Genomic DNA, 22,979 nt, shown 5'->3' on the forward strand with positions numbered 1-22,979 from the left:
TACATCCTCGCTATTATTTATCCTAATAAGAATCTATTTATCTTTTCAGGTAGGGAGCTGTGCATGCATATACATGGCTTTTGAGAAGAAATTATTTCCAGCTTGGAGAAAATATTTTTTTAAATAAAGGACATTTGAAGCATTAGTTTATTAGTTTTGGATTCATGCTTCAGGCAGATCCACTAAAATAAATTGATGCTATTTACTAAATGAAGTCTTGTGGATTGCATTTGATCTAAACAAAACTAAATTCAGATGGGACCCACTGCCTGCAAAACTTTACATTGATATTTATAAGAAAAAATTATGATACTCAACAAAAATTTGCATATTTTTATCTTAGACATTAGTGCAGGAGACGGGGTGTAAGTAGAGGTATTTATACTAGATAACATTAGGCATAAATGAATGTAAGTGCAGGAACACTTGCCATGTGTTGTTGGTTTGCAATTTGCATCTTTTAAAAAATTGCACCTAGGCAGTTTTGATTTTGTAGCAAGAAAAACTGAATTCTGTGAGTTATGTAAATTATAGATAACAAGCATATTTTCTTCAGCTGTCATCTAGAGAGCCAGTAGAAAGAAAAAAAACATACATTAGTGTTCCTCTGTGAAGTTTTGCTCAAGTGGTAGCAGAAGACCGCTCACAGTGCAGTGCTAAAATATATTGGGGTTCCTTACAGTTTAATAAAAAAAATCTAAATTTAAAAAAGGATATGATTTATAAACTATAGTTGAATACATCACTTTGCTACATGCCCTTGAAAGCTTTTATTGTTCAGGATGTTCTAGTTTTGCAAAAAGTTACTTGTAAGACTGGGCCAGGGGCTTTAATAAGCCCAGATGAATACTACTAGTTAAATCTTACTAATTAATGTTGCTAATGTTTGTACATTACAAACATACAAGACTTTTCCTATTCAGATGATCCACTCAGGTTCTGAAGTCCGGAAGGAACTTTTGTTTGCAGAAAAGGCTTTCTGGTAACAGAAGAACAATTTTGCGCCCGACCCCTAATTTGGGATTTTCACAGACAATTGTTCCTTTGTTTAAAAACTGCATTCTAACATATATGGCAACAAATTTATGCTACGAACAAGCAGTCCCCATGTCCAGTTTTGGCACATTCCATGTAGGTTAAAATAATATTGATCTTCCTCATTTTGAACTGCTCCCTTTCTCAAACGAGGTGTTATTGGACTGTTCTGCATAATCTTCTGCAACAATTTAAAAAGTGTCATTACAAAAAGCTAATTATCTTGTCTGGTTCCTCTGCCCCCTTTCTCTCCATTATACCAATTTGCTATGCTATTACGCTACTTGTAAATGAAAATGGATTTTGCATTTGGATGTCTGATAGTAAGGAATTAATCCGAGGATGTTCCGGTCAGAACAACACTCCTGCAAAAATAGATTGGTAAGTTTAAAGTTGTGTTTACAACAGTAATAAGGTGTTTGAACTTTAGAAGTTATTATATAGTCTTCCTAAAATAATATGTTTGCTGATGTAAACAGGCTGTATTTTTGCAAGTGGGGAGATACATGATAGCTGTAGTGATATCTGAAATATAAAATCAGAGAGGGTGAATAACACCTTTTCTTCGGCAACATGGTCCATTAGGATTTTGATTCAGTACTTGCTTGTTATCAAATATGTGACTGACATTTTCAAATTGTTCTAGATTATGCACTGGTAAGAAGACTATTTTGTTTAGTCTTTGGCTGTGCTGGAATCAAAGAAAGGTCTCCCAGCCTGCTTCACATGCCGTAAAATCTTGCAAGCTAACTGCAGGCTGCTTTTCCCATTTCTTTGAGGTTCAAAAACAGTCACCAGTGGCTTTGTTATTCTTTTTCAAGTATTTGAAAGAGGAGGGGCCAGTCTTATTTTTAGAGTAATATTATCCAGAACAGTGCAGACCTCATTTGTCCAGAATGTTAGCAGGACCATAAGAATGAATTGTTATACATAGTTAAATCAGGGGTATGTAAATCTGATTGCCCAAATCCAATTGTGCTAAAAATCATGAGTAATAGGATGTTCTCTGGTTCCCACTAATGGTTAATGCAATTTTTGTTTTAGTATTTTCAGACCGGGGATAAGTGAAACTGTGAATACCGATCCCACAGATATGTGGGTCCTGCTGTATTGCATTTGTATTTTGTCTTCCCTGCAGTGAGATCAAAACAGCATACATGGCTGTTCTCCTTCCCACTTTATTCTCATAAGAAACCTGTGAGGTGGAACCTAAGTTAAGAGAAAGTGAACTGATCCAAGGTCCCTCAACTCAGGGTAGACTAGGACCTGGGACTGTAAAATCACAGTCCGTTATCCTAACCATGACACCATATCGTCACAATGAAAAAAAAATAACCTAAGTTTATAAAGACCTGTGGATCAGCAGTCTTTTGAATGATGCGGTTGGTGCTCAGTCACAGAAATGCATCGAGCTCTAGAGTTGGGGCCCCAGCAGTGTGCTGAAAACAAAAACACCCCCCTGAGTTTCTCTTGATGACTCCTTCATGCCAGCAATGTGTTGGGGGGGGGCGCTCCTGAGTTGGCCATGATTTGCTTTTCATGACACTGCAGCAATAGGAGAGGAGCTGACTGGCATTTGTCATCCCGAATAAGCCATTCAGTTCCATAGCTGTAGCATTGTACAGTACCTCTTTTGGCACTATGAACTGAAATATTTTGAAGCATTTGCATTTTAACCATCAGGTTGTTAATGAGGATATCTTGGGGCGAGGGACATTAGTTTTCTTGTTTCTCATGTCAGTGTTTTATTTGCCCTGCAGAGTAGGGTCAAGCTTATTGCGACCTTTGAGCAAGATTTTAAAAAATACTCACACTCTAGTATTCCATCAAGGGTGTACTCATTCTGTTGCTGTAATTTGACAGGTCGCCTATTATTTGGGTGAACAGAAGCTTGCCTTTATGGGGACTACAGGTAATGTATGGTTTTAGCTTTATGCAGCTCTTGCACTGTCATACGGTTTCTGCTGATATTGCTTAATGATCTTTCAAAATAGTTGATGATTAGAGAGAGCAAAACAGAATGCCATTCAACTGATAAAGTAATGAAACAGTTTGTGTTAAGACACCTAAATTCAGAAATCAAAGATTCCTTTAAAATATTAAGCTGCAGCCCTATGCACATTTGATTAATTTAACAAGGTTTTCAAAATGTGTGAGATGTTCAAGGCATGGTTTACCATTGCCATGGCCTAATGGGGGATTTGTTCTCAAATCTCTTTAGTCTTAGGCAGACACTCTATCTGCAGTCTGTACCACACTGGGTCTCATACACAGTTTTCCAGAAGTGAATTTCATTGAACTGCTGAATAGACATGTGTAGGACAAATGTGCACAGTGGACCTGCTGTTTGGGGTCTCCAGTAGACAAATGCAGAAAGCACTTCCACTTAGATATGAAGGATCAGTGATTTGATTTCCAGCTGCATCCCTATGTACCGTGCTGGAAAAGTACCATTTGGTGCATGGAACTCTGCATTTGAGTAACAGGATCCTGGCTATTTCAGTGTGTTTTAATAAACCTATATTGGAAAGTTGCTTTTCATCTTTGTTTGCTAGTGACTAGTGGTGTTCTTTTCTTCACTTGATGGCAGAGCAAGACACTTGCTCAACTATGTAAGTGAACCTTTGCTTGGTCTCTATGCTGGTGCTCAACTAGACAGTTCCCATCCATTAAAAAAAAACCACCTGATGGAGTAGGTTTTGATTTGGACTGGCAAGTTTCTCCAAAATGATGGGACTAGAGATGGACACAAATTGAACTGCAAACCAGAAAAACCAATGAACTGGGCTGCTTCATGGTTTGGTTCATGACTTGGTCTGAAGATCCTGTTTTGCTGAAGCAAAAGGAAGCACCAAACTTTTTTCTCCTCTGTGCTTCATTTTGCTTAGGCAAAATGGAATGCCCACTCACTCCTTCCCACTGCCCCCATCATCTCCTTACTTGCTCTTGCCACTGTCATCATCCTCAGAGGCAGCAGGCCTGGCTTCCTTTTCAGTAGCTGGCTGGTGCCTCTGTGCATGCACCTACCACCCAGCTGATGGCCGGGTGCATGTGCGGAGGCAGCCTCTTGCTCCAGGAAGGGATGACAGGCTTGCTGCCTCTGAGGATGATGACACTGGCAGGAGCAGATAGGGAGGCAATAGAGGTCATGGGAAGGAGGTGGATGGACAACTGAGGAGGCAGAGGTACAGGCAGAGGGCAGGAGCAGGTTGATCTACTCCCTGGGCACAAACTGGAAAAATGAATCATGAACTGGTTTGTTTTTCTGGGTGTTTGTGGTGGTTTGTGGTTAGCCCTGAAGCATGAACCATCATGAGCCACTGGTTTTCCAATTCATGCACATCTCTAGAATGGACACACAGTCTTTCCTGCCCCACTCAAAAGGAGTCTTGAAATTCCTGAACTATAGAAGAGGTACTATTGTGAACATTTTTATAAGAAAAAGTCAAAGTGAGATATCTTAGTTGCAGTTGTGTTTTGATATGCAGTTTTAAGGTGCAGTTAGGTGTACATTATCAAAATCTGTGATTAATTGGAGAGAGAATAATGGGTAGAATCAAGTTTCTCGTTGTGCTTTCCCTTATTTCTGCCTCTACCCTTGGAATATAAGCATTTGGTGACATGTTAATTAAGTGCTTCTCCATACATTGTTAACCATGGGTCTAATTCTTTGTGACTTGTCTCCTCTCCCATCTCAATACGTATGAATTTTTAAGACTGCAACTTTCAGCATCCCCCAGCCAGTGAAGCCAGTGGCCATCCTGGCTGTGGGGTTCTGGAAATTTATAGTCCCACACCGAGTGTTTGCATGTTTCCAACTACAGGGGTCTACAGTCAAAAGGTTATTTCTTGCCTACTTTTGAGGGTGGGGGGAACTAGTTTTGTAGTACTGTGATTCCCCTTGTTTCCTGACCTCCCATACCACCTTGCTGAGTGCTGACAGCAGAAAGAGGAAAGGCAGAATACTGTGTCATTACAATGCAACACAACCCGTTCTTGATGTTAAGAACCAGAAACGTGACTTCATTTCTAGCAGCCTTAGAACAGTGTCTAGTTATTTTGAAAATAAAAATGAGTCCCAATAAGATGTGTATGTAGGTCTGAGTGCACAAACTTAAATATCTTGGTTTTTGTGGGAGGGATGTGCAAGTGTGTACGGACAGAAAACACCACTAGGAGCTAGGAACAAAAGACTAGACTTCAAAATATCCTCTCTCATTCTCATTAGTTGATTTCTTTTGTGTTTTTGTTTTAAAATTAATGCAATATTTTCAGTGTGCCTTTTTAATGGAGGAGAATTATACAACCACTTCAATATTTTCTTTCAAATTATTTCTACTTTTTTAAAAAAATCAATATTGCTAGTCATTCATGGCTAGAGGAGTTTATTTCCTAATTAACCAAGGCTTATGTGATCTCTGAAATCAATATTTTGTTTAAAAATCACTCCCATATCTTGGTAAGTTGTCTTTGTTCAGAGACACATTTGTTTTCAGTGGTTGATCTAGTACAATGATGACCTGCATTGTTTTTGCTTTGCTATGGCAGCAGCTTCTTCAAAGTGCAAGGAGGAAGGGGACAATTCTGCCTCCTGCCCCGAGATGCCCTAAAATCCGGCACTGGAGAGTAGGTTTAAAGAGCAGTTTTCCTGTAGTTCAGAAAGATATCATGGAGGAGGGACAGAAACTCCCCAAAGCAGAGGAAGCTGTTTAATTTTGGTCTTTGTTTCTTACACTTCCATGTATGTTACTTAGACAAGATGTAGGAAGATTTTGGTGGAGATGAGATAGATATATGTAAAACATGGTAAAATTGTACCTCATACTTCCTAGAGAGCAATGGAAGATAAACTGACTGGTATTTATCATCCTGAACCTCTTCAGCCATATTTTATTTCTTATTTTTAATTCAGACACGAAAGACCTTGGGGGGTTTGTTGGGGGTCTCAAGGAGACTCAGTTCATCACCACTGATTTAGACCTTTTCTGTGTGGCATGAAGTTAAATCGGGGAAAGTCACATATATATCTTATACTATTAATTTGACTCTTCATGAAGATCCTTATCCAGAGAAAGTCATTTGGCCCATAAGTTAATTATATGTTTTTGTAAGTAATTTGGCCCCTTGATTTCAAAGAAACAACCACTTTCTCTGTCTTAATGAAAAGAAAACCAACCTTAATAAGACATATCAAAATAAGAGAGATTGCACTTCAGCCTAACTTTGAAATGAAGTAAGTTACTTCTATGTGGTTCAAGTGATAAATATCACTCTTCAGTGATAAATATCATTATGCATTATGGAGTGCCTCTGTGAGAAAATCAGATCTTTCTCACCAATCTGTTCTCTGATTATTAAAACATCTCCTTATACTCTAAACTATTGTTGCCTTTCTATCATTTTTAAAGTTCTGTTTTCTCTTCCCATTAATAATACTGATGTGCAAGGTCTCTGGGTTTTCCTATGCTGCAGCTCCCACCATTCATTTCAGTGAGGGCCTATCCACCACTCTTTCTGTCTATATGAAAAGTACTTTGGGCTTAATAGGCATTCCGTACCAAACCGAGCAGTAACCTTGGTGGGTGTGTCATGCTTCTCTCATGCTCATACTCCTTTCCAAGTGATGTTCTTGCTCACCTTCTCCCCTGCTTCTGGGAAACCAAGAGACAGATTATAGGTATCTCTAAGCCTAACCCCCCCCTTCTTTAGCATCTTTCCTATGTTAGAACTGGCCAGTGCCACATGGAGCTGTTAGGGTAGGCCTAATGAATATGTTGTCTTGGATACCAGTGGTATTTTCTGTGGCTGCTGTGAGCTGTTGCTGGAAAAACTCATAGTTCTGGAATCCATTATCCATAACAGACCATGCACCCATGAAATATCATGAGTCTCTAAGTAGTGCATAAGGAAACTGGAAGTGATAAAAATTCCGAGCATCACTAAAACAGAACATTTATTCATGTCAAATAACTGGATGCATGCAGCATATGATTCACTTCGGCTAGAACCCATGCTATTCAGAATCCAGTTTATTGGCATTTGAACATTTCCCCCTTCCTACTGCTGTTATTTCTGTCTTTTTACAACTTCTAATATCTGTGCTGGATCTTGATTATGCAATTGTTCAGGATGTTAAGTTTTCATTAGGAAGGTACATTTGTTTAAAATTAGAAATTCTCATGCTAATCTTATTCAAGATCCCAGACATGATGATCTGCTTTTTGCACATGGCATATCCTGTAGTTATTTGAATGTATGTAGTTATTTTAAACCATTTAGTTCTTTTTACAGACATTTTGCAATTGGCAGGGGGTACGCTAGTTTGAGATGAGGGGAGCCAATTAATCTCAGAAATGTCGTACTTTAAGACTTTGAAAAGAGCCAGTTCCTTTAAGTGTGTAGATATAGAAATAGCACATATTCAGATAATACTTCTGGATAAGATTGCTATATATAGCTGGGATATATTTGTAAGGTCCCCACTGGTTACAATATTCTTGTTTGAAGCAGTTATTTCTACACTGATTTGGTTCCACATGCCAGGTATGTGATTAGGAACCCATTTACTTTGATGTGAAAACTGAAGGGTTGAGAAAACTGTGCAGCTTCCTAGACTTATTGATATTAAGCTGTGGTGGGTTTTTTTGTGCTCCTATATGGCAAACAGTTTTCTTTGGGACATAGGGTGGGCGGCTACCATTACATATCAACTGCTTTTCTCTATCTCTATCTTTCTTGTAGAAAAAAAATCCTTAATAAAAAATAGCATCATCAGTTAATGAGAAGCTGTATTGCATTTTTGCTGATATTTATTGTTATTTAAAATGATGACTCAATGAAAGTTTGACAGAAATAATATGATTACTTATAAATCTCCCCCCCCCCAAAAAAAAGGGGGGAGAAAAGAAGGAGAGAAAAGAAAAGAAAATGCATCTCCAAAAAGAGAAAGCAAAAGAAATTGTGGATTTGCATGGATATTGGATTAGACATTCAATACCTAGATGGGCTAAATACAAGAGGAGGGAAAGTCATGTTCTTCATTTTGTACAAGTGAAGTGACGGTGAAGAAGAAAAGAGACTTGTCAGTCTATGCAAACTCTCATTGTGGGCCAATATCTTGATTTCTCTGTGGTCAGACAAATGAAGGGTCCTCACAGATTAACAAGTCTCCCCACTTCAGAACTGCCCTTTCACATAAACAAAGCCATAATAGATGGGGTAGGCTAGCTCAGTCACCTTACTTATGCATTTCACCCACTTGGACACAGGACAAATAAAGAGGCCTCATGAGTCACCGCAAATTTAGATAATTGCTATAAATTAAATCCAGTGTAAATCCTGCCTCACACAGATCCACAGATATAACAATGTTATTTATTTTAGTGAATCTGCTCTAGGATGTATGCCTGGACCCATCAATAAATATAAAAGGGGGAAAGAGAGAAAGGAAGAAAGTGAGGGGAAAACCTCGAACAAAAACTACTGTAGGTACTTTACAGATTAGCATATCTGTTTCAGTGTGAGTTTTGCAGATCAAGATCCACTTCTTCACAGATAAACTGTAAACGTGCAATTTGCAAGGACAGGGAAGAGGGCAATAGATAAGGCCATGTGTGGGGTTCTTTAAATGACTGAGGAGTGGGTCAGAGAGGGAACTCTGCCCTCAGCTCTTGTCCCAAGACCAACAAGCATTGCTAGTTGACTCTGCTTATTTTTGGCTTGCTAAATTATGCAGCATTCTAGGCCATCAACAATATTCCAAGAAATCTAATAACTCAGTTCTCAATGAATGAGTAGACACTGGGTCTGTAGAAAGGAAGAACCTATGATTTTTCTGTTGTACTGAGACACATCCTGTTAACCTCTTTTTGTATGGCTCCTGCTGCTAGATAGGTCTCCACAATGCTGTCAAACTGATCCACATTTGGAGAGAAACCTTATATACTGAAGCATGAGAAAGTGCTCACTTTTGTATTGGCAATATAGAAGCAATTCAAAATGTGCTCTGCATGCCAAGTGTTTTGACAGCAAAGGCCCAAATTAAGAGTTTGAAGGCTTTATTGAAGGTTTGAATGTTTCTGTTCTCAGCTACTATTGACCACCTTTCGATATTGTGTACATTTTTGTTTCATGTTTGCTTAGTTCTCAGATTTTGCAATATTTCATGCATGTGTCACTTCTTTAGGTATCAGTGGCTTCAATAAGTTTGCTGGAAACCATACTTCTGAGCTATCTCAGCTATAAAGTAAGTACTTACCAGCAATATATTTTAAAAGTGTATTTTTTTGTAAGTCACTTTACTACTGGACACTATGTTTCTCTTAAAGTTTTAAAAGATGTTCATTGCCTCCATTTATAAGTTGTTGCAAGCAGTGTTGTTTTGTCTCAAGAATTCAAGCATCTTGTAGATTTTAAAATTGTAATTCACACAGCTTTCCCTTTCCAACCCAACTCATCACCTGGCTTGGCTCATAGAAGAAATGCCCTCTCAGTAGGAGACCGTTACTTTATTCAGTAGATCCTTCTAAGAAAACCTCCTTGTGATGTGATATTCTACACATGGTGGTAGAACCAGTCTTCAGCCATTATATTTTGATCATTGCAGATTGACTTCCTTCTGATATACTGCATTAAGTATTCTTGCAATGAGTTGACAAAATGCCACCGTCAGCGTTTGAGCCTCCATACAGAATAGCAGGTCCAGGAGTCCCCTAAGCTGTGGACCTGATCCTTTAGGGGGACTGTAACCCCATCAAGGCCAGATAAATTTTCTTCTAATTGATGATCCTCTTAACAGTAGGATCTGCATCTGGATCAAGTTTATTGACCTTCATTCATTATAGGTGGTAGGCAACACTCAAGAACTCACACAGCATCCCCTGCAGATGAAGCGAAGGAGAGAACTCCATATGAATCGTCCCAGTGGCTTCATGTAGATGTTGAAGAGCATTAGGGAGATGGTTGATCTGTGTGAGACCCTGTACCAAGGGATGGAGACAGCATCCCCAAGCTGTACCATCTGGGATTGTCCCTCAAGGAAAGGCCAGAACCAGCAGAGAATGAAGCCCCTGATCCCTAAATTTGATAAGTTTCTCAGAAGGATACTGTGGCTGATGGTATTAAAGGCTGCAGAAAGATCTTAAAAGAACCAACGGGGTTATTTCCCCCGTCTGCCTCCTATAGGAGACTGTCTTGCAGGGCAACAAATGCCATTTCAGTACCATGCCGCAGCCTAAACCTCAAGTGAAATGGATCCAGGCTATCTGTTTCCTTCAAAAATGCCTGTAACAGATCAGCCATCATCCTCTCAATATGACATATTTTGTACTAGTATGACAGTCAGCTTTTATTGTAACAAAAGAAATATACAGCAACTGAATAATCTCAAGTGGCCTGCTGGATGACGATGATCAAACACCACAGCACAGTAAATCTCCAGATTAGATGTTAATTTTTTTAATTTGCCAGGCTTCAACCTTTATCTCCTTTTACTTTTAACCAATCGCTGTTGTGCAAATGTGTGCTCTGACATCTGTGACATATGAATAAGCATGTACTGAACTGCTCTGATCATCAGTAGGAAGTGCTCTCCACCTGGGATGATAAGAACGATGTGTACTTGCAGTGTTCCTCTACATCAGTGGTTTCCAGCCTTGGATAATCCAGGTGTTCTTGGAATGCCAGTTCTAGAAGCCCCAGCCAGCACAACTAGTGATGAAGGTATCTGGGAGGTGCAGTCCAAGAACACCTGGATTACCCAAGGTTGGGAACTACTACTCTACATTGAGAGGAGAAAGGTAGAGCACCTGTGTGCTATGGGGGTAATGGTCATGGCTTTCCTCCTGAAACACACAATTTCCTGACTTACTGATTAGCTTTTCCTGATTAACTAACTGAAACAATATTGCACTGCTTCTAAATAAAGATAATTCATTTTTTGTTTATAATTGGAGCCTGAAATAAGTATTAGTAAGTATTTTGTGCTATTCTTTTAAAAACAAAAATAAATATTTATGTAGTTCATGTGGCAACTAGAGATCTCACTTATTGCTTAATAATATCCTAGGACCCTAACACTACCAACGTCCTGCTGCTGTTACATCCCTCTGCATGTAGCTCTGTGTTCTAGGGCCTAAAATGGAGTTCCTGCACTCTGTTGTTTAGTCTGCAACTGGTTCCATCATAATTAACTCTAATGAACTGAAGTCCTCTTGTGTGTAGCTACAGGACAGTTCAGTGAGGCTTGTGGAAGAGAGCTCAAGCCAGTTGAGCTCACTGGCAATAAAACACCCTTCTCTTATACATTGAAAGGCTCCTTAGTAAGGCCTAAATGTGAACATGCATAGGGAAGAGTGGGGTCTTGGTGTAAAGCTCCACCCTCCGCCTAAGCACTTGTAGGTGTGCAGTGTTCACATTAAGAATGAGAGTGGGTACTTTTTGCAAGATCTCTGGTTGTGCAAATCAAGCTGTATAACATGTGTACCCATTATTAAAATATGCATGAGTCTCTTAGAATTATGTGGGATAAACCAGATGTAAACATGATTGCTCCATAATTTGTGAAAAGGAACAAATATTATAATGACTTCTGATGAAAACGATATTGAAAAGAAGTCCCATGGTCTACAAACACTCAGATTGTGCCATGTCCATGAACCTTGCACCCGTACGTGCTCCAAATGGCCATCAATCTGTGTATGCAGATATGTGCAGGATGGGAACCCTCATGTGTATAGCTGCATGTACAAAGGATTATCCCTCACAAGTACTTGGTGTAGAGCTATTTGACTTGATCCCACTCCTCACTCACATATTAATACACTATAAACTGTTCTTCTGCTGAACTGTATGTTACTCATTATCCAACATTAGAAGAGGGCATTCCTTAACTAAATAAAACACTTGATTGCCACAGCAGAAGTTTTTCTCACCTCAGGTGGTCTGCAAAATGGCTTGCTTTGGTTTTCTGTAAGTGGGCTGCTAAATGGCATCATTTACAGACATGAATATTTGCCTAAATCAAGTCTCTAAAGTGCTAATGCAATTTCAGCTATAGTGGTACGTTATCTGTAATGTGTAGTTTGTTCCTAAAAAGACCTTGATATGACCATATAAAGGATAGTTCTTTGTATGAAAACTAAGGTATTTCAGAATGTAGAACACAGTATAATTTGGCTGTGTGTCATTCACTGTGTCACATTTTTCATGTGCCAGGTTAACTTGCAGATAACACTGCATTTTGTTTTGCTTCTTTTCTTAAAAAGGGAAATATATGGGAACAAGTTGTGCGGATTCCTTTCCTATTGGAAATTATTAATGCTATTCCTTTTATCATTACAGTAAGTCTCTATCACTATTTTTTGTTATTGTGAGTGGCAGACCACTGAGATTTCCTAGTGAGCTATTTTACTTTAAAAGTTCAGACTAGAAGTTTCTCTTAATGATTGTATAAAGCTCTAAGTTTGAATTGATTTAATGAACTACATTTTAAATTGATTAATGGAGTTGCTAATTGGATTTGGTAAAAACAAATTTAATTTAATGGGTTTAGAGTTTATTTTTCAAGCTATTTTTGGTATAATCTTTTTCATTCCTTTTTTCCTAACAACAATTTGTAGCTTGTATTATCTTCTTAATTTAGATTGTAAGCAGACTGTGATCACAATTTTTTAAAAAAATATAACTAATGTGCTTCACATAATGTCAAAGGTGTATTATAAGATATAGTTTGCACTCTTCCCTGTGACAGAGAATATACCCCTTATCCCATCAGAAAACAAAACTACTTGTAAAATCAGAGTAACAAAGTTTGTGGTTTTTCACCCTTGGACAATCTAATTCTGAGTAACTGGGCTTAGAAGTGAGGGTGCAACTAGACAGTCCAATGAACACAGCCTGGATTGGTCTAGAGATTGTGCTAAACAGGGTGGCTTTGAGACGTGGTAAGTCATTTGTGGTGATCCTTGCATCCACACGCAAGCGTTGACTATGCTGCACCTCAAGCAACCTTGTTGAGCACTATCTAGATCAATCTTTAAGGGAAAGCCAAAATAAAACACAAACATCCCTGTCTCCTCCTCTGTGCTTTGCCTAAACCATCTAACAGTCTTGAGAAATGGAACACTGCAGAGAGGAAGTGGGGAGTTTCATTACCTTCTCATTGTTGCTGACACAAGAACTTTTTTTTTTTTTAAAAAAAAAGCACTTTCAAAGCATCACTGATATTTTAATAGCAATTAAAAACAAATGGAAAACATCCCCTTCCTTCCCATCTGCAGGCAAGCAGAAATAAAGCTTCCCATTTTGCAAGAGAGTTAAGTTGCTTCATCAAAAGGAGAGCCAGTTGCCTGCTTTTGTTTGATCCCAGCTGTCAGACATGCTAGAGGTAAACCAAAATGGACAGATCCTGCCTGCACACAAAAAAAGTAGGCTCTGACAGGGACCCCAAAATGGGTGGGTAGACATTTTTCAAGGGTGGGCAGATTTTCAATGGCACATATGTCATGTGACCACTAGAAAAAAGAATGAATCAACCCATTGCTCCCCGGCCTGGACCAAACTACAGGGCAAATGACTGTCTGGTGTGTGTATACATTTGAGTAGACATGTAGCTAAGGATCACTTTCAAAGTAAAGATTACTATTAAAAAAGAATAAATCAAATGTCAAGAGTTCTTCCTGTTTATATATATTTTGCTTTCTTTTGTTGCCTCACACAGAATCAATGAGGCTTTGGATCTGGGTTTTTCAGATGAAAGCCCTATCCTTTTCTGTTCATTAGACACAGTTTCTTTGGCAAAGGAAGCTTAGAGGATGGATGCATTTGATGTATTTTTCTGTCTTCTTTCAGATTTTCTGGCCTGCCTTAAGAAATTTGTTTATCCCAGTATTTCTAAACTGCTGGTTGGCCAAACATGCTTTGGAGAATATGATTGTAAGTACAACATAAACACTTAAATAGGAATTGATTTAAGGAAAAAAGAAGTCTCTTCTTCTCTCCCCAGTTTTCTTGGAGAAAGGCAGTCCAAAAGAAGGCCAGGAGTTGTTCATCAGTCCACTTTGGCCATGATATTTATATTCAAGCTTGTATGATGTCACTAAAAGTCCATGAGAATAAACTGGCAAAAATCCAAATACGTTAACTTAATTGCCTTTTGAATTGCCTTTCAAATATCAAAATTGTTTTGCTGTTCCTTTCTTCAAACTTTGATTTTACCTTCCTGTAGTTTTGCAGTTTCACACTCATGAATCCAAATGTATTCTCTATGTTTATAGCAGAATCGTTGATCCATCATTAATTCTTTTGACTCTGTCCTTTTTTTTAACTGATTCCGTAGCCATGAAAGTCTAAGCCTATAACATGCCAAGCTTTATATGCTTGGCTACTATACCATGGTAGTACGCAGACCATGGGGGAAATAAAAACAGAATATGGGGATAGGGCCAAAGAACTGCTCTGCTCTACTTATTTCTGTCTAGTGTATTCGGCATTGGAGACTGCTCCAACTGGCAAAGTGAAGCAGGGACTAAGCATATGCAACAGAAGTACCAATTTAGGAATAACAGTGCTGCCAGCTAATTTTCTTAGTCTTACTCCTTGAATATAGTGCAGATTCTAGATCTTGTATAATGAACCCAAACCGCTTTGAAGCTGGAGATCTGAACTTTGTTAAAATCTGTAGTCGCTGCTGGCTAATGAATGTTTAATATTTGTCTGGTTTCAAGGACTTTTCCTTGTTGGCATTTTTGCCTCTCCCTGAACTCAACAGACTGCTTTCACACACCAATGATCCCCTGTGTAAAAAAACCAAAGAGCAAGCCAAATCAACCAACCAGCCTGAAAAAAAACACCCCAATGCTTAAAAGTCCAATTTAGATATAGGGGCAAATATAAAAATAAAAATAATTGTTAAATATCCCTGATTCATCAGGTATTCATTGCTTTGTATTTTTGAGGTTGAGAGACCCCAAAAGATATGAAGCAATGAATATAACCCTTTTATATCCGTCCCTTCATTCCCTATCTGCTTATGCCCACATGGATCAGCTGTTTCTTGGGGGCATAAGCAGAGAAGGGTTTTCCTTTCGGGCAGCTTGCTAAAGCCTGCCCTAAGGGAATCCCAACACCGGGGCTGGAAGATTACTTGGTTCCCCTTTCCTCCACTTCCTATGCCTGCATGGCATAAGAAGAGGAGGGAAGGGATCAAACAGGGATCAAAGGAATCCTCAAGCTGCTGTAGGATCACTTTGATCCGTGTTTTCCCTCTTCTTGCTATGCTGCATGGGGCTTAGCAAGAGGAGGGAAAAGGGATCAAAGCACTGTGTGATTGCTTTGATCCCTGCTTTCCCTCTGCTTGCTATGCCAAGCGGGGCATAGCAAGAGGAGGGAAAGGGGGGGGGGAAATGACCTGACAAATGACAGATTGATTCATTGTTCGTCAGGTCACTGGAGGGCAATTTGTAATTTGTGGGTTGTCAAGTTTAATGACTCACAAACCAAGACGAAGGGCCATTTCGGCGCTTTGTCACCATCTCTAGTCCAATTGTATCCTCAGAAGCCTCTTGGGAGCATCACTGGCCATTTACAGGCGATTTCTCTCTTTTTTTAAGGCCGTAAATTGTTTTCACGAAAGCTTTCACAGCCAGGATCTAACGGTTGTTGTGGGTTTTTCAGGCTCTTTGGCCATGTTCTGAAGGTTGTGCTTCCTAACGTTTCACCACTCTCTGTGGTCGCCATCTTCCTCCTTAGGAAGAACAACCTTCAGAACACGGCCAAAGAGCCCGAAAACCCCACAACAACCGTAAATAGTTTGTTAGGGTGTTTTTTCTTTAAAAAAAAACTCTCCTAGGTGTATTTTGCCATTTTCATGCTGAATTGCCCCACTTCCCATCATGACTGTGGGTGCAAGATCTGAAGAGCAATGGCATTCATGTAGTCTACCGCTTTGCCTTTGCCTATTCTTGTTTTTAAAGCCACAAATGCTCAAATCCTGGATATTACCTTAAAAGACTCCTCCTCTGATAGATTTTCCACATCTCTTCTGATAGTTCGAAAATTCTCGGTCATTCTAACTTGATTCAAAGGGCATGTCCTCCCAATGATGACCAATTTGTAGAACTGTGTACAGGCTACTTAACATCCAGAGCAAGGTCTCCTGTGAGTATGAAAATGCAATTTTACATATCTATTCAGAAATAAGTTTCAAAATGAGACTTACTCCCTAGTCAGTACATATAGGAGTTGAGCCTAGGACTTGTTATTTCAGAAGGCGTTTGATCATTTTGTTTCTTTAAATTTTAAATAATTACTTGCTGTCTTGTTAGCTCAACTTTGATTTAACTGATTGTACTACAATTTGTTGCATCAGTCATGGATTTCAGAATGTTATTATTGGCTGTTCTAGAGATTCATGGTGTATTGAGTTTCCTTTTTAAAAATGCTTTATCTGTTTTTCCCTTACTCTTTATATTTCACTAGAAACAGAAATAACAGGCATATGAATATCTACAATTATCACAGTATTGGAAGTATGAAACATAGACTGTATATATGGATGTGAAATGCTGTATGAATTTTTAGTATTTTCATTATCATAAACATCATCATAGTATCTGAATACTGTTCATTTCTCCATTTTCTTTTAATTTAGAATGATCTCCATAGAGCCATCCAGCGCACACAGTCTGCAATGTTTAATCAAGTTTTGATTTTAATATCTACATTGCTGTGTCTTATCTTCACGTGGTGAGTAGCATGCGCTGATAATATTACCACTGTTCTCATTCCTGAGTCTAGTTATTTCAAGCAAAAGTTCTAACCACACTGTATGTTTTAAAAAGTTTTCTTTTTACTGTACTGCTTTATTGGTTTTTGATTATCTGTTTAGGCATTTTAGAAAAAAAAAATTGCTAGATGTAAATGCCTAGAATCTTCTGTTGAGCTTGTCCTGTTCGTGATTAAGAATGCTTTCCAGTTATTGTCCCCCTTCTGCCAAGTGATCTAAAATCTCTTACAGTTCAGGAACACAAGAAAGCCTTCACATTACAATGATACTAGTAGTTCCTGGAGATTATTATAAGAACATTCTTTGTAATAGCTCATAAGCTACTGTACTATTGTTGTGCAAATGAAATGCAAAACCTCTCATGTCCAGCTTTTTTCTGTTTTCCCACTTTCGTGGTGGCCATAGCGAAGGCCTCCTTTCTTCTCTTTTAGATCCTTACCTGTTAGATCATCACAATGGCTGATAGTTTTATTTTCTTTGGGACAGAGTTAAAGTATCTGCATGCAATAAGTTTATTATACTGCTTTGTATTGCATATTTATTTTCATCTGACATCTTGTTCCTTTATTCTTATCTGTTTTGTTTGCAGACCATAGTAAGGAACTTGACATCGCATTTTATTTACAGACATGCTTATAATGAAACTAGTGAGTAGGGTATTTATATGTGATGTTGCCTTATTGTAGAGCTTATTGTATTATTTGACAGTACTTGGTAATACACCTGCTCTTTTCCCTTGAGCTTTCTATGCCTCCACCTTCATACTGTAGTTGGGAGATCATTGGAGGTGGCCACTGTGCTATTATCTCCATCAAATGCACTGCTCCCAAATATTTCCTGCCACTGCTTAAGCTAGGTTATGGGCAGAGAGCATAACATTTAGCCCCTGTCCCTTCCAACCCAAGTTGCAGTATTACAAAATTTAAGGAAAATTCCAAGTAAAAGGTGTGAAGGGCTGACAGAAGAGGTGGCATCCAAGAAAGCCCTTCTGACACTAGAAGGTGTTCGTTCTATTTCTCAGCACTGGAAGATGACAAAACATGGAAAATCCAAATGTCTCAGACTGAAGAGGATAAGAAAAAGATTACTGATGTACTGCTAAAATATGTACTTTGGATGAAATCCAATCTACCTCATGCTAAGAGGAATCCAGAAGTCAACATATTAAATCTGAGAAATACATTCTGAAATAGCCCATTGCTTTGTATAAGAACTTGTAGAAAATGTTATCCCTTCCCGTATTGCATTTCTCCTGTTTTAGTTTTAGTACATACAGTGCAAAGAAATAGAGGAAAATAATAGAAAGGGAAAAACAAGAGATCTGTTCAAGAAAATTGAAGATATTAAAGGAACATTTTGAGCAAAGATGGACTTGATAAAGGACAAAAATTGTAGGGACCTAACAGAAGCAGAAGACATCAAGAAGAAGTGGCAAGAATACACAGAGGAATTATACCAGAAAGATCTGGTTGCTGACCCTGAGCCAGAGATCCTGGAGAGTGAAGTCAAGTGGGCCTTAGAAAGCATGGCCAACAAGGCCAGTGGAAGTGATGGCATTCCAGTTGAATTATTTAATTTAAAAGATGATGCTGTTAATGTGCTACATTCAATGTACCAGTTTGGAAAACTCAGCAGTGGCCAGAGGTTTGGAAAAGATCAGTTTACATCCCAATCACAAAGAAGGGCAGTGCCAAAGAATGCACCAACTACCATACAATTGCACCCATTTCACACGCTAGCAAGGTTATGCTCAAAATCCTACAAGGTAGGCTTCAGCAGTATGTGGACTGAGAACTCCCAGAAGTACAAGCTGGATTCCGAAGGGGCAGAGGAACTAGAGACCAAATTGCTAACATGCGCTGGATTATGGAGAAAGCCTGAGAGTTCCAGAAAAAACATCTACTTCTGCTTCATTGACTATGCAAACGCCTTTGACTGTGTGGACCACAGCAAACTATGGCAAGTTCTTAAAGAAATGGGAGTGCCTGACCACCTTATCTATCTCCTGAGAAATCTGTATGTGGGACAGGATGCAACAGTTAGAACTGGATATAGAACACATGATTAGTTCAAAATTGGGAAAGGAGTACAACAAGGCTGTATATTGTCTCCCTGCTTATTTAACTTATATGCAGAATGCATCATGTGAAAGGCAGGACTGGATGAATCCCAATTAAGATTGCTGGAAGAAATATTGACAACCTCAGATATGCAGATGATATCACTCTGATGGCAGAAAGTGAGGAGGAATTAAAGAACCTCTTAATGAGGGTGAAAGAGGAGAGTGCAAAAAATGGTCTGAAGCTCAACATAAAAAAAAAACTAAGATAATGGCCACTGGTCCCATCACCCCCTGGCAAATAGAAGGGGGAAATATGGAGGCAGTGGCATATTTTACTTTCTTGGGCTACTTGATAACTGCAGATGGTGACAGCAGCTATGAAATTAAAAGATACCTGCTTCTTGGGAGGAAAGCAATGTCAAACATAGACAGCATCTTAAAAAGCAGAGATATCACCTTGCAGACAAAGGTCCATGTAGTGAAAGCTATGGTTTTTCCAATAGTGATGTATGGAAGTGAGAGCTGGACCATAACGAAGGCTGACCACCTAAGAATTGATTCTTTTGAATTGTGGTGCTGGAGGAGGCTCTTGAGAGTCCCCTGGACTGCAAGGAGAACAAACCTATCCATTTTGAAGGAAATCAACCCTGAGTGCTCACTGGAAGGACAGATCCTGAAACTGAGGCTTCAATACTTTGGCCATCTCATGAGAAGATAAATCTCCCTGGAAAAGACCCTGATGTTAGGAAAGAGTTAAGGCAAGAGAAGAAGGGGACAACAAAGGATGAGATGGTTGGACAGTGTCATCAAAGCTACCAACATGAATTTGACCAAACTCCGGGAGGAGTGGAAGACAGGAGGGCCTGGCATGCTCTGGTCCACGGGGTCACGAATATTTGGACAGAACTTAACGACTAAGCAACAGCAACAACATAATATAAGTCTATGCTTTGGTTTTAGTGGAAATGTTTGCACAGGAGCACTGTTTGAATGGTTGTTGTGGGTTTTTTGGGCTCTTTGGCTGTGTTCTGAAGGTTGTTCTTCCTAACGTTTCGCCAGTCTCTGTGGCCGGCATCTTCAGAGGACAGCACTCTGTGCTCTGGTGTAGTTGGCTTGGGAGTGCAGTATTTATGGCTGTGAGATAGGCTTTTGTCTTTTTCTGTAGATGGGTGATTAGTGTTGTGGGTGTATTGTTGTGCCAAGAAGAAGCTTGGGCAACACAAAGATATGCTTTGAATGCTTTGTGTTGTCCTTGTGGTTCTGTATGAAGTGGAACATTAAGTGCTTTTGGATGAGTCTGTGCTTTCGTATTTGCTAGGATTAGATTCTTTCTCTGAACATCACACTGAAGTCGCCACCTATAATACAAAGAATGACCCATCTCCTCTTTAATGCTTGGTTGGTTGTGGAAAACAAAAGTTTCTGAAGGCAAGCCAGAATCTATGACAGAGAAGGCGGGAGAGTGCTGCTTTGAAGTGAACACTATGTTCAGGTGCAGCCTGCATTTTTTTTTTTTTTTGTAACTGTCAGGAAAAATATGAAGAAAATGGCAAGTTGACTGACAGTCATTATTGCTGCCTTCAACAGCTGTAGATCACAGCTCAGTATGCCCCATTTTATTTTGCCCTTCCTCTGAACCTTGTAAACTAGGTGGATAGAAAACAACAGTAATGGCAGTTCTTATGAAGGGGAAAAACTACTTTCGACTAGTCTGTAAAATGACTTGAAATTTCCAGGTTTGCCTGGAAACAGGCCTCCAATGATTTGCCATTTGCTTTTGCTGCTATTTCTTAGGTCTCTCCAACAGTTATATTTGCATCTTTATAGAACTACCAGTGAATAATGATATTTTAAGGAATTATTCTAGTATACTATTATTTTCTTGCTTTCCTTTGCAATTCTTCACTTTGTAAGAATTCTTGTTGAAAGTTTTAGTTATTTTATCAATCCAGCCTACAAAACATGAATACCTCTTGGCCATTGCTTGGTTGGGGAAAAGAGGGGTTTTTGCAAAGGGATGTCACTGACCCAAGAGCTCAGGAGAAGTATTGCCAGCATGGCTAAGTAGCAGTGCAGATCTGGGCACTGCTTGGCTGCACTGTGGCATGAACTTTGCTTACCAACCAATAAGCTATGCCAGATCCTCTCCATTTCAGTTCTTTCCTGGTCCATTCATGTGACACCATGTCTCCAATTCTATCATTCACCTCCTTTCATCAGTTGGCAGGGATGCCAATATGACAAGATATCTGAGGCTTTGCCTCACCAAAATCTAGAGGTGAGTCTACTGTTGAAAGTTTTGAAAATTAACGTCATACCTGCCCATTGTATTCTGAGGTGTACAGTGTTGCCCCAGTGAGGTAGGATTCAGCTGCCAACCTAGTCAGCTTCTGGAGGTAGTGTGGAAATGGGGAGGGGAACACCATCTTATGCCTCTTTTCCAATAATGATTTTTTTTGGATAATTGTGGTATTTATAATAATAATTGTAAATTCTCACCTGAGGCATTGGGCAGGATCCTTATCAGAAGGTGTATAGGAATGGGTGCCTCTCTTTTCACTGGAGAATCCTCTTAATACGTCTTGAGCTATCTGTCCAGTACCCTCAGCCGCCTAGAGTGGTCGAAATGACTAGATAGGTGGGGTATAAATACAATAAATAAATAAAAATAAATAAATACCCAACCTGCATAAGAAACATGGAGGCTTAAACCTCCCAAGATGGAAGGTATGACCATGGCAGCAATCTATGACAAAGTTGCTGTGAGCCTTGTCTTCTGACTTTTCCCCCCTTTATCCTGTTGGGAAGATGTAGTGAATTGATGAATATAACAAGATTTACTTCTGGGCTTACAGCACAGTTACTTGATCATATCACAGGGCTTAAAAAATAATATTTCTGCCATTTGAAACATAAATTATATAAATGTAACCGCTGTTTGCTGAGGATTGGTATCATAATCCCTCCTGCTCTGTAACAATTCTGTTACAGTCGTGCCCCACTGTATGATTGCCCCGCATTACGACGAAACCGCATTACGACGTTTTTGCGATCGTAAAATGATGGTCTGAATGGGCTTTTTTCGCTTTGTGATGTTTGGTTCCCTGCTTCGGGAACCGATTATTCGCAAAATGACGATTTTCAGACAGCTGATCGGCGGTTTCAAAATGGTCGCCGGGTAAATAAAATGGCTCCCCTCTTTTTTCTGGGATGGATTCCTCACTGCACAGGCACTGAAAATGGCTGCCCTATGGAGGATCTTTGCTGGACGGTGAGTTTCCAGCCCATTAGAATACATTGAAGGGGTTTCAATGTGTTTCAATGGGCTTTTTATTTTCACATTACGATGTTTTCATTCTACATTGATTTCGCTGGTATGAATTAACGTTGTAATGCGAGGCACCACTGTATATGTGGTGTACATGTATGTACACACAAGGAGTGTGTGTGCCTGCACAAGCATTGTCTTAGAAAGTCCCAGAGCCTCAAAAACTAAGGTACTTCTCGCACATACCACACAAGCGTGGCCCCACTCTCCTTTTTTTGTCTGCTGCTACGACAGCATATTGAAGAACTGCTGTGGAGTCTCTGCTCACTTATCTTTGGGTTGATTTTGTATACAAGTTCTCTGCCTTTTCCCCTTTTTTCTTCTTTCCTTTTCATTCCTTCCCCTTTTTTCTGTTAATAACAATAGAGTTTATTTTAAGAGAGGATTTGCTTTCGACCTCCCCTCCCTACAGCCTTGCTGCTGCCTTTCTTCTGATTTATGGCCTCTGTCATAATGAACAGGTGTGCCACCTGTGGCAAAAAGATTCCTCAGTCTGATGGGCATGATACTTGTTTATTTTTCCTAGGAGAAAACCATTTAGTTCAGTCTTGTAAAATTTGCAGGAACTTTACCGCTTTTACACTCAAGAATCACTAGTCTCAGCTTTGATCCTTTCTTTGGGAGCAGTCCCTTCAGGCCTCTGATCCCTCTTCTAGGGCAATTTTGAGCACTCAGATGGCTCAGTCAGCATTATGGGGAAAGCCCTGGATGCAGAGTCTGTCACCTCTTCTTCCTTGAAACTAGCATCAAAATCAGCAAAGAAATCAGCA

General features: G+C 39.4%; 1 protein-coding gene across 4 annotated transcripts in view; it reads left to right on the top strand.

The window, feature by feature from the left end:
- KCNT2 (potassium sodium-activated channel subfamily T member 2) overlaps window positions 1-22,979 on the top strand; it is a 330,818-nt gene that overhangs the window by 134,488 nt on the left and 173,351 nt on the right. For all 4 annotated transcript variants that reach the window (XM_072998095.2, XM_078392307.1, XM_072998093.2 and 1 more), the window contains exons 4-9: window positions 1,360-1,416; window positions 2,899-2,947; window positions 9,221-9,280; window positions 12,300-12,374; window positions 13,885-13,968; window positions 16,685-16,779. In XM_072998095.2, coding sequence (XP_072854196.1) covers window positions 1,360-1,416; window positions 2,899-2,947; window positions 9,221-9,280; window positions 12,300-12,374; window positions 13,885-13,968; window positions 16,685-16,779 — 420 coding nt within the window. The remainder of the gene's footprint in view (window positions 1-1,359; window positions 1,417-2,898; window positions 2,948-9,220; window positions 9,281-12,299; window positions 12,375-13,884; window positions 13,969-16,684; window positions 16,780-22,979) is intronic.

The sequence above is a fragment of the Pogona vitticeps genome, chromosome 4 (genome assembly GCF_051106095.1).
Source record: "Pogona vitticeps strain Pit_001003342236 chromosome 4, PviZW2.1, whole genome shotgun sequence".
NCBI lineage: Eukaryota > Metazoa > Chordata > Lepidosauria > Squamata > Agamidae > Pogona > Pogona vitticeps.